The 11,339-nt window shown below is 37.1% G+C and overlaps 1 protein-coding gene across 4 annotated transcripts in view; it reads left to right on the top strand.

Moving 5' to 3' along the window:
* Window positions 1-1,739: 1,739 nt before the first annotated feature.
* LOC131427451 (ras-related protein Rap1) overlaps window positions 1,740-11,339 on the top strand; it is a 46,405-nt gene continuing 36,805 nt past the window's right edge. Inside the window, exons 1-2 of one of the 4 annotated variants that reach the window (XM_058590647.1) lie at window positions 1,740-2,226; window positions 4,091-4,530. In XM_058590647.1, the coding sequence (XP_058446630.1) occupies window positions 4,456-4,530 (75 nt within the window). In that variant the 5' untranslated portion in view covers window positions 1,740-2,226; window positions 4,091-4,455. Of the gene's footprint in view, window positions 2,227-2,278; window positions 2,294-4,087; window positions 4,531-11,339 lie in introns of those variants that run through there. The other 3 variants (XM_058590646.1, XM_058590649.1, XM_058590648.1) reach the window with 3 other exon arrangements.

Genomic DNA, 11,339 nt, shown 5'->3' with positions numbered 1-11,339 from the left:
TAAGTGTTTACGAGTGGTATAAGCGTTTCCAAGATGGCCGCGAAGACGTTGAAGACGACGAACGCTCCGGTCGACCCAGCACGTCAATAAACGAAGAAAATGTGGGAAAAGTGGAAAAAATGATTAACGATGATCGCCGAATCACTATTAGAGAAGTTGCTGATGAAGTTGGCATATCAGTTGGCTCATGCCATCATATTTTTTCAAATGTTTTGGGCATGAAACGAGTGGCAGCAAAATTCGTTCCAAAACTGCTGAATTTTGATCAAAAAAAAACAAACGCATTACCATCGCTCAGGAGCTGTTAAACGACGTCAACGACGATCCAAATTTACTTGAAAGGGTCATAACTGGTGATGAAACATGGGTGTACGGTTATGATGTCGAAACAAAAGCACAATCGTCACCAAGAGTGAAAAAAGCACGTCAAGTTCGATCAAATGTCAAGGTTTTGCTTACTTATTGCTTCATTGATCAACTGTCAGGGCAAAACTCCGGCACCGAGGGAGTGGAATCAATGAAAAACGCAAGGAAAAACGACATAAGACAAAACGTAAAGAAAAGAAAATGGTTGGTTTTGACATAGAAAAACGCAAAAAATTAATACAAAAAGTGCTACTTTCAGATCTTTTTGTGCAATTACTTCTGTTAGATTTGTTTTTATATTATTCGCAAAAAATACCTCAACAAGAAATGAGATTATGTTATAAATCGAAGAAAGTCTTTCTGGGAGGAAACAGAGACGATAAAATTTCATTCATTCTCTGAAGAGCCCCTCGGATCTCATCAACAACTGGTATAAAAATGTGATCGAACAAAATTACGTCAGTTTGGGAGAAGGTGGGAAAATCTGCAACCAGCTTTTGTGTGTATGAACCAGAGATGCCAGATATTTTCATAGAAAATCTGTATTGATTCGTTAAAATATCTGTATTTATCTGTATTCGCTAATAAAATGAAATTTCTACAATACAATTATGTTAAAAGGTGTTATTCCAATAGATTATGGTTATAGAGTGGTAGATTAAATTTCATATCTTATATTATATTCATCGACGAAATTTTATAGTTTTTTCCTATCAACAACAATTGATTTATGGTGCCATATACTTGTCTAATTTGAAAATGTTCACTTCATAAGTTGAGATGGATTTCCAAAACCCAATGCGCAACGTCGAGTCAGGTAATACAACTGTCAGTCTGGCAATAATGTTTCATGATGCCAAGACTTGTCTAACTTTTTAGTTCAATTTAGTTACAAATTTTAATATAAATGGATTTCAGTGTTTTTCATTAAATAACTGCACAAAAAATATATATTTTAAAAAGTGATTTGTACGTTGATTCCTAAACGTTTATCTCGTCATTGCAATCAAATACTAATAGATAGCTCAAATACTAATAGATAGTTTAATTTTTTCCTTAATACTTTTGGTGAAATTTGTATAAATCTGTATTAAATTTAAGAAATCTGTAAGAAATTTGTACTCTGTATTAAATCTGTATGCGCATGTAAAAATCTGTATAATACAGATAAATCTGTATAAATGGCATCTCTGGTATGAACACGGAATAGATAACAGCGAAGCCAACAAGAAGCAACAGACGGCATCTCCGGGCAAGAGAGAGTGAACACAAGGCTTTGTCTAGCAGTGGCGAAATAACTATACTCCATTCGAGTGAGTAGAATAGCAAGTGCGTTTGTGGTGGTGTGAGTGCAATCGAGTCATCGACATTGCGGCGAAAAGTCAACTTTTTTTTTCTGCGAAGCAGCCCACAGTCGTGAATAACGAGCGAGTGAGGAGTGCTAACATTATTCCGCCGCGGTAGGCATAATTTTTTAGCAAACACTCAGGCATTCGTTTCGCAAGAACGCCTTCCGTTCCGTGCACCTTCTGTTCGCGAGCTTGATTTCGGTGGAAAACGCGTTCTGAAGGATTCGGTTCGGTCCTGAAACTGAACGGAAAGTGTCGCGTCTAACTTGGTCTGGTTGCTGCGGATGTTCGTGTATGTGGTGCGGGGAAAATATCTTCCGATAACAAGAGGAAAGTTTACCTCCGGTGGATGATTCGTATGCTCATTCATGTGCTCTTCACGCGAAGTTTTCTGGTGTGGTAAAGTGCTAGTTCAGCTGTGATTTTGGTTCGTGTGCATATTCCGCGAAGATAATAAACCGGAATTATTGCTATTTTTTGTAGCTGCAAAAGCGCTTCTCATTCGTTTCATGTAAGTTTCGAAAGGAAGAATACGTAGAAGATAGTGGCGAAGGCGAACAAAAAAAAAGCTGGAAAAAGTATGCCGTTTAGTACGAGAATGTGCATATTTCGATGTATTGGTGTATATAACGAGAACAAAACGCCAAGGAATAGATCAGAGTGCATACGGTGGATGACGAGAACGAAGAGGAAAAAAGAACTGATGTTCCTTTTGACAGGAAGTTTTCAAAAGGGCGAAAGGGAACAGGCTGACTGGTTCTTGACACGATCGATGGATTAGTCATAGCGGAGGCGGTCACTGAAAAAAAGGAAACGTCAAAAAGCTGTCATCGTGGTGTTGGTAGTGTGCAGTAAAATGGCAGCGTTGGCAGATAGCGCTGTTGGGTGCGATAGCAATGATGAGCGAAATTTCGCGTACTTTTTCAGATTTAGCTATTCGTAGATGTGTTTTAACCCATGAAAAGCACTAATTCTACAAGATGTTATCGATCATTCTTTCATGTTGTCATCAACGAAATTATCAATAAACGATGATTCAAAAGTCCATAGATTTTATTTATTTTGAAATCTGCATAGTCACTATCTCAGTATATTTCCACACCAACAAATAAAAAGGGCCTATAGTACGATGATTCCGTAAAGGTTAATCTTATCTACAAATTTATATAAAACAATATATTGACTATGATCATTTGTCAATTAAACGAGATTGTTGTTTTTCGGCTTATTTGGATAAGTTCAGATCTGAAGCTTTATCTATAAACCATAATAATAAAATTAAGAGCTAAAACCATGATCGTGGAATGTTTTTTGACTACGAGTAAATTTCTTTTAAACTGAGTCTCCGTTGAACTAGTCATAGTTTATTACCTAGTTTTCAAAGGAATGCTTAAAGCTAGTATTTCGCTTACAATGTACTCAGTCCGCCAACAGTGTGGGTTTCTGTTAGAATAGAATGATTAGAAATTCATGTCATGTCGCTCTTGGTTGGGCTTGAAGTTCATATACCTCACCTCAATTAGAAACAGAACGAAGCTAGAATGCAGCAACGAAAAAGATTCAGTTATCAAAAGTTTAATGGTTTATTATTTGGTGATAGCACTGGAAAGATTTCAGTTATTTATATCACTGATAATTGCCGATAGTGGCACAGACCAAGATACAGTTCATAGCATACACGATAAGCTGAAGAAAGAAAGCTTGGCTTGTTGCCGAATCGTCCGATACATGCAAGACGACTTCAAATAGGTTGAAGTGGCAGCATGAATGGCGATATTGATCCCACATTGACTGCTGTTCATCAGCCCGCATTAATATAATTACCAACGAACAGCCAGACCCTTCATGCTGGTTCATGCGGTGCATATGAACTCACGTCCAGAAGAGTATTATTTGCCCTACATTCATCGCATCGCTATCATAGTTGTACGATGAATCATCATTAGCTCTAGTAGGAAAACGAGAAAAAAATCAGCCTTCTAATTCAATTGATAATAAATAATGCTCTAGCGCAGCAGCTGCACTTGTGATTCAGAATGATATCGACGGTTTTCTCCGGCCTACCATCCCATCGTAGCTGCTTATTATATCAATAAATGATCCCAGCTAATGGAGTCAACCACAATCCCAACCAGCAGAGACCAAGGTCATCTGGTGTACGTGGCCCCCGCACGACATGCCAAGCGAACGGTACAGAACCAGCAGCCGCGAGCTAGCAGCAATTGCGATATGTTTTTCTTCCTTCGTTTTCATCATTCTCTTCATCGTGACGGTTTCACCCACAACTTCCGAATCACGTCAAATTCGGCACATGGGCGATCGGTGAACCATTTAAATGGATGCACGTTATTAATTCATATTTTCCCCTCTAGAAGCAAACAAAAAAAACACGAAGCAATATCATACACCGTAATTAGTGAAAAATCATACGGCAAAGTGACACCGGTTCAACAGAACGGAGAAAACAAAAAAAAAGTTACTAAAGGTTAGAGTTCGCGTGGATAAACCAGGCAACCGCAGTCTCACGAGAGCCATAAAGACCTATCCACGTGCCAAGGGTGGATTTTTCGTGTGGTTCTAACAAGTGCGTAGGCGTAGCCGCAACGGAAGATTAATTTGTTTTAAAGGTGAAACCCTACTCACTCACCGTAGACCCACGGTGAGCGATCTCTCTTCTTACGGAGGCTGCCGAAGCTGAATTTGTGGTCGGTGGTTAGGCGAATACTTGTACACCAGCACAATGCGTGAGTACAAAATTGTCGTGCTCGGAAGCGGAGGTGTGGGCAAATCCGCCCTGACAGTACAGTTTGTTCAGGTAAGTGGAGTTTAGTTGCTTGTTGTCTCGCTGGGTGGAATAATTCCGCCGGGTATTATTTCTGGGCCAGTAGACAGGTCTTTATTGGAAAGGAAAGGTGCCATTGTCATTGCTTAATTTGTTGTTCTGTTCAGCGAAGGGGAATGCGAGCTGTGTTGACTGTTGAGAATGTTGATAGCTGCAATTATTTAAGAGATTTTATTATTATGTTCTTACACTGAATTTCCAGCCTTTCAATCATCTAGCGATAGTAGCTTGTATTTGAGAAAATTTAAAAGAGATATGGTTAATCAGGTGAATTTTAAACGATCTTCAACACTCGAACAACATTTTGTTAATTACTTTCTGCAGTTTTGGTCATTCAATTATTTCAATCTTATATCCTAATACAAGTAAAACTTTGACGTAACTAACCTAAGTTAGCAATTACAGAAGACAACTGAATAAATAGTAAATTTCCAAGTAATTTCTCATCGTACTTATCAAGTCGTTGTCGTAGGTCATTAGTACTCCAAGACTGACTATGTCGACAAGCGTGTTCTTCATTAGTCTGCGCAATCGAGTTATTAGTGCCGATCTTAATCTCAGAAAAAAGTAGCTTCTTCCTAGATGGAAGTTGCATTCCACTATTCTTTAATCAACAATAATAATGTTGATGTCGCTTGATAACTAACAGGTGTATAAATAAATTCGTGTCGTTTTCTTAGTATAGAATAATTTTTGTCGCTATGAAAATGACGACTTTCGCGCCAAGTCGAAAGAAATTTGGAGTACCCTCTCAGATATTAATTAAACTTATGCTCATATGCACTCAAGCTTGACTTGGCCGTTTAAAACATTAATAAAAAAAATATTTTTTCTTGTGACTGGATCTGATCTTCCTAGGAGGAGAGGCGTTTTCATTGCCATCCAGCAGTTTAACAGGGAGCAGTGGATCGCTATTCTCGCTCCCATCCATTGCACAGTGGGGAAAATGGACCAAAAACGCGACGATTTTTTTGGAGGCATGATACAGCTGACCACAAAGCACTTTTTTGGTGTAAAATGGTCAGTAAAATCGATTCCATGTATTTAGAAGGACCGCACGAAACGCTATCATGTTTATTTTACCCCAAGTTCCTTTTTTATACTGCATTGTGTTCAAGCTTAACTATATAACATGAAACCGAAGAACTTGCAGGAGAGTGAGTAGAGTGTTTCCGATGTAAAAAAGTCTAACAAATCGATTGCATATAGTTTTAGTTTAGTTGAATTCATTTGTAATCCTATTTTCAGGTCTTTCTTCGTAATATCAATCGATTTTCATCAACCGCAATCTGCCTGCTTTCGGTATGTGAAAGAAAGTTTAACCAGAAATACGACTTATGAATTAAGTTGGGGTAAAACGGGTTAAACAGGCTAGTACTGTCATTCCCATTGTGTTTAATTGGATCACAGATGTTTTGCACGTAATATGAACCAATATTGGTAGGTCATACTGGATCTGCTTCGGGATTGTATATCTGAATTCAACATAAAATTATATTTGGCGGAAAACTGGGGTAAAACGATATAGCCCAAAGCATGCGATCATGAACACTATCTGTAAATTATTATTTGAGGTTATATGCGAAACATAGAACTGTCTTGTTTAACCAAAATTGGTCCAAACACCGATCAGTAGAACTTTTTTTTCTGTAAATTCACGGAAGAAGATGACTGGGGGTAAAACAGAATACAGTTGTTTTGGGTCAATCTTATTGAAAACAATCCATTTATCTAACTTAGGGGCTGTCCATAAAAGACGTCACGCTTTTTTTTGACGATTTTTGACTCCCCATCCCCCCTTTGTCACAAATTGTCACGGAAGTAAAGACCCCCCACCCCCCGTATGTCACATGTCACGAATTCAAAATAAATAAAATTCATCTCAATACATTCTCAATATGTATGATAAACCAAACAAATATGAGGAAAAAATCGATTTATTACATGTTGTCATTAGATTAAAAAATATCCCTAAAGCTACAAAATCGTCGGAATTATTTTATTAATATCAATTATATAAATTAACAACAGTATTTGGTTGGAATTGATGAGACATTTAAATAATCTGTTTTATTCCTCCTAGGGGTACACAGATATATGTATTATTGTTTTAGGTAAAGAATAATATTTCCTTAGTGTAGCAAACAGGGCTGAGAAAATAAAGATCAAAACCTCATCAAAACGAGATCACTGTCGGAGAATCTTTTCATGATCAGTTGATCAGTGAATTTTAAATCACATCGATCAATATCGGTACTGATCTTCCGTCACACAATGGGTAGTGATTTTGAGCTAAAATGATTCTTGATTTATGTAAGTTGAATCATTGGATGATTCGATAAGCTTTGATGTTGGTGGAGGAAAATCACATATGATCAACATAAGACATGACATGATCTACGTCTGAAATCCTTGATCTCCCGCCCTTTTGCAAATGGAGTACAATTGAATAAACTGCATCAGAATCGGATAAGAGAAATTCTTATGATATACTATTATCAATGCTAGAAAATCAAATTACTGAAAAAATTGTCAGTGCATAACTTAAGTTAAACCGTTTGAAGGCATCTTTTTCTTTTTTTACTCATATTAGGCAAAATTTATTAATTTCGCTAATTTACTCTCTCCTCCCTGCACTTTTGCTGATCACAACAGAAATGATTTCCTGCATCATTCATTTCCGAATTTACAAGAAGAAGCTTTTACATCAACAAATACACTTTTTCCTATAAAATGTAAACGTTTATTGTGGAGATTTTTTCAGGAAATAGGGCAAAACAGCAATATAATTAGGTATTTCAAAAATGCGCTCATTGAATTTTTTCCTGAGTTTCACAGTTAGTTTTCAAAGTAATGTCCGAAAAAAGAGGTATTGGAGCAAAACGGGCAGGATAGTGAATTTTGCGGATCTTCTAACTATCATAAATCGATTTTACAGAAAAATTTGCATAGGAAATACTAATTTTGAAAATATATGCTCATGTTTTTTTTAAATTATTGAGCAAAGTCGCGTTTTTGATCGTTTTTTCCCCACTGTGCATTGGCTCGGTGTCACTGTTGTTGGTGGAATCAATAGTGGTGTTAGTTTTATTTGTCCAGGTGTTGGGTGTGTTGTTAGCTGCTGCTGGTGTACCTTATTCTAGATGTGTTGCGTCCATAGGCTTCGTTGAGGAGGATGCTGCATTGTTGTTGATGGCTGTTTCCGATGTACTGTTTTTTTTTAAAGTTGGTGTAAAGGAAGCACCGTTGTCCTTTGGTGTAGTTGTCTCCTTGTCCAGTTTATCACATGGCTTACCGTAGTGAACAGCTTTTTGGTAATATTGACATGTGGCCATCTGATTGTCATAGGTAACAAGTGATTTGCACGGAATTCTTGTATCCTGACCGAATGTCACATAAGAAGGTATAGCCCTCTTCTAGCGCATGCGTAACAAACGTACGCCATTTAGAATACCGGGGAAAAAGTTCTTCCACTTTTCTTTTTCGATAGAGAGAATCTCTCCGTATTGGGACATAGTTTTGCGAATATAAGAATCGGTGACGCTTGAGGGAAGATCATGCACACGCACTTCTTTAGCACTATCTTCCATATATACTGGAATGTTGTACTTAATGTTTTCGTGCTCCACATAGTGCACATTGTTATTGTCTTTTGTGAATTGAATTGCATCCAACTCTTTATAAAACTGGATGTAAATAACATTATTTTCTCATTGCATTGAAGTAAATGCACACGCTTAATATTAAGATGCATTTGCTCCTTAAGCAAACCTTCAAGTTCTCGTATCGAAGGTCGAATTTTGCACTGCTTGAAGTCAACAATAATTGTATTCTTTCGTAGCGGCGGTAGCCTTTGTTCGTTTGGTTCACTCATTTTGAGATCGTTCTATTGTTCACTACACAATACTGTACTTGGTTTCTTCCGTCCCGAACGTAAGCGGTTTTGTTTTATCGGCTGACTTGGATGAGATGTGAAAGCGAACCCAAAATATACACTTAACTCATAAAATAAGTGTAAAAACTGTTGATATTTAGAAGAAATCATACTACATTTATCTGAAATGCACATTTTTTTGCATTTCTAAGATATTTGGCATCAAAAAAAAATTTATCTTTAGTTTTCACGTTTTTTTTTACGCAGATTTCCAAAGTTACTCCATACAATTGACAGGAGTTGGGATCGAAACTTTAGACGAAAACGCCATTAGAAACGCTCTATTGGGAAGTCCTTATCCACCATACGAGGTCTGTTCAAAAAGTTCCCGCTCAAAAAAACACGTCTACACCAGCCGCTTCAAGGCAGAATGTAAACAATGAATACAGCTGAAAATTTCACCATACATTAGGGACATATGTACCAACACAATAAAAAAAAATTTTGACCACCGGACTCTCCAGACGCGCGCAATTAAAAAAATCCGGGAACTTTTTGAACAGACCTCGTACATTACTCCTTCCGACTATTTGTTCCGATCGATCCAGCGTAGCCTGACTGACCAGCACTTCTTCAATTATGATGAAGTCAAGGATTCTTAGTGCCCGTAGGATCGTAGCGCTGGCCATGCAATAGTCCTGTACACTTATGAATCGGTTGTGAAGTTTGTCCAAAACAGATGGTCAAATTCCGCATGTAATATCCTGACTTTGCTTTTTGTGAAGGCACTTAATAAATTTTCCACAATTCCTTTTTCGTATAGAAAGGCTTTACAATCACTGTGAAAACCGATTTTTGAACCGACGCCCGGAGGGGGCAAAATAAATTATAAACGTTGCAGCGATTTTTTTAGAGACCGCTCATCCAGTTTTCACAAGCGTAGATTCAAATGAAAGGTTTTTCAACCCCATATAATGCTACCAAATTTCATCCGAATACGTCTTCCGGTTCGCGAATTGCAAAATGATAGGCATAAAAATTTCATTTTCAGGGTTCTGTTTTTATACATGACACGAATGAATTCAATCAAATACATTCAAATAGGCGTATAATTCATGAATTGGACAGATTTCGTTAGTTGATGACCAAATACATTGATTTTGGGTATACCGGATCTTCGTTTCAGATTCCGGAAGTATCGAAAAAAAGTGATCGTATAATCCAAACCGGAAATCATTCCGATTTCTTAGAAGCGAATGAACCAATTTTCACAAGCTTATATTCAAATGAAAGGTCTTGTGATCCCATACCAAATTTTGTTTGGGTGGGACTTTCGGTTCCGGAGTTATGAAGTAAAATGTGCAAAAAAAAGAAAATATGTGAAAATGAAATAAAATTTGTCCGGATCTGAATTATAGGGTGCAGTGTGTTTAAAATTTTATACTATCATTTAAAGGGGCCAAACAGCAAATGTTAAAAAAAAAATTCTAAATCAAAACTGGTCCAATCGGTAGACATTACCAGTATATGGCCAAACAAAGCGATTCCGGTTATTCTTTCAAAAATCGAAGATAATTATTTAGAAGAATACCACAGTATTATATATTATAGTATGATTGATGTGAGAAAGGCATCATTACATCACTAGGTGGATTAAAACAGTTTTTGAAACAATATTTGATTGTAAACCTTCATTCTTCTACATTGTATTGTTGGTTAGTTTTTTCGTCTAGCACTTCGGAGCTTCTGCCAATTTACATAATAAATGTGTCAGGTTCCTTTGCGCAACCCTGTAGTTGGTACACAAACAAACTTTTTAGGTTTTCTACGTGGATTTAAACAAGTTTTTGAAAGAATATCGCAGTAATATTTATGAGAATATAAGTAATAGGAGAAATCTCCATTCGATGGATACAAACAGGTTATCCACAACGAATCTATTTCTGTTATATCTTAGTACTGTAACAAATCCCCTCCCGTGGTTGGTGGACTTGACGGTATTGCAAACATCATCAAATACTATCAATTACAGTTAGAATTTATTATAGATATATGTTACAGCTTTAGCTTAATAATTGAATTTAATGAATGAAATACGGAACGACTTGAATAAAATGTTGATTGCATTAAGGTCCAAACATCCGGGGTTTGGAGAGGCCGGTAGGGCTTAACTGAGCTCTGTTTTATGTTTCATTTTCATACTATCGGTCTTTATTACCAGTGTGAAGTGGAAATTAAATGGAGTGAACGTCTCCCAATTGGGTTTCACACGACGACATCAAACGAACGGTAAATGCAGTCCATCTTTGTCGTTTATTGGTGGTTTGTGTACCATGGAATACTGTGGAATGAGATAGAATATTGTAGAATGGAATAAAATAATACAGACTGAACAAATGAGCAAACCACTGATAGCTGTCAAACAATGTTCATCCAGCTCATTTTGTGAGGTTGTGTCGTTTTCATGTGAGACCTGATAGGTGAGATGATCTTTGAGTGACGTGTAAGAGGAAGTGTATGCAAGAATGGTAATAAAGGCCACCGTTTCAGTTCAGGACTAACGATCGACCAACAGTAGAGATAAAAGTAGGGAAACGGTACCCTAGTTTATCTCAGCTCCATTAGTCATCTGATATACGAAAACCATTAGTTAGAGTGAGATCTGTTGTCTCTGTTCGATAGATTGACTTCAAAAGTAAGATGAAATTAGGAGCATTCGCTTCAAGTTTTCGCGTCGCTATAACAACAGTACACTGAGGTCTTTTTTTATGCGGTCTTTTTTTATGCGGTTTTTTTTACGCGACTTTTTTTATGCGAATTTTCAGAGTTATGCGGTTTTTTTTTATGCGAAGTTTCAGAGTTACGCGGTTTTTTTTTATGCGAATTTTCAGAGTTATGCGGTTTGCCC

This window comes from Malaya genurostris, chromosome 2 (assembly GCF_030247185.1).
Source record: "Malaya genurostris strain Urasoe2022 chromosome 2, Malgen_1.1, whole genome shotgun sequence".
NCBI classification, from domain to species: Eukaryota; Metazoa; Arthropoda; class Insecta; order Diptera; family Culicidae; genus Malaya; species Malaya genurostris.
The sequence above is the reverse complement of the archived record's forward strand: the minus strand, read 5'-3'. Positions and strand labels throughout refer to the sequence as shown.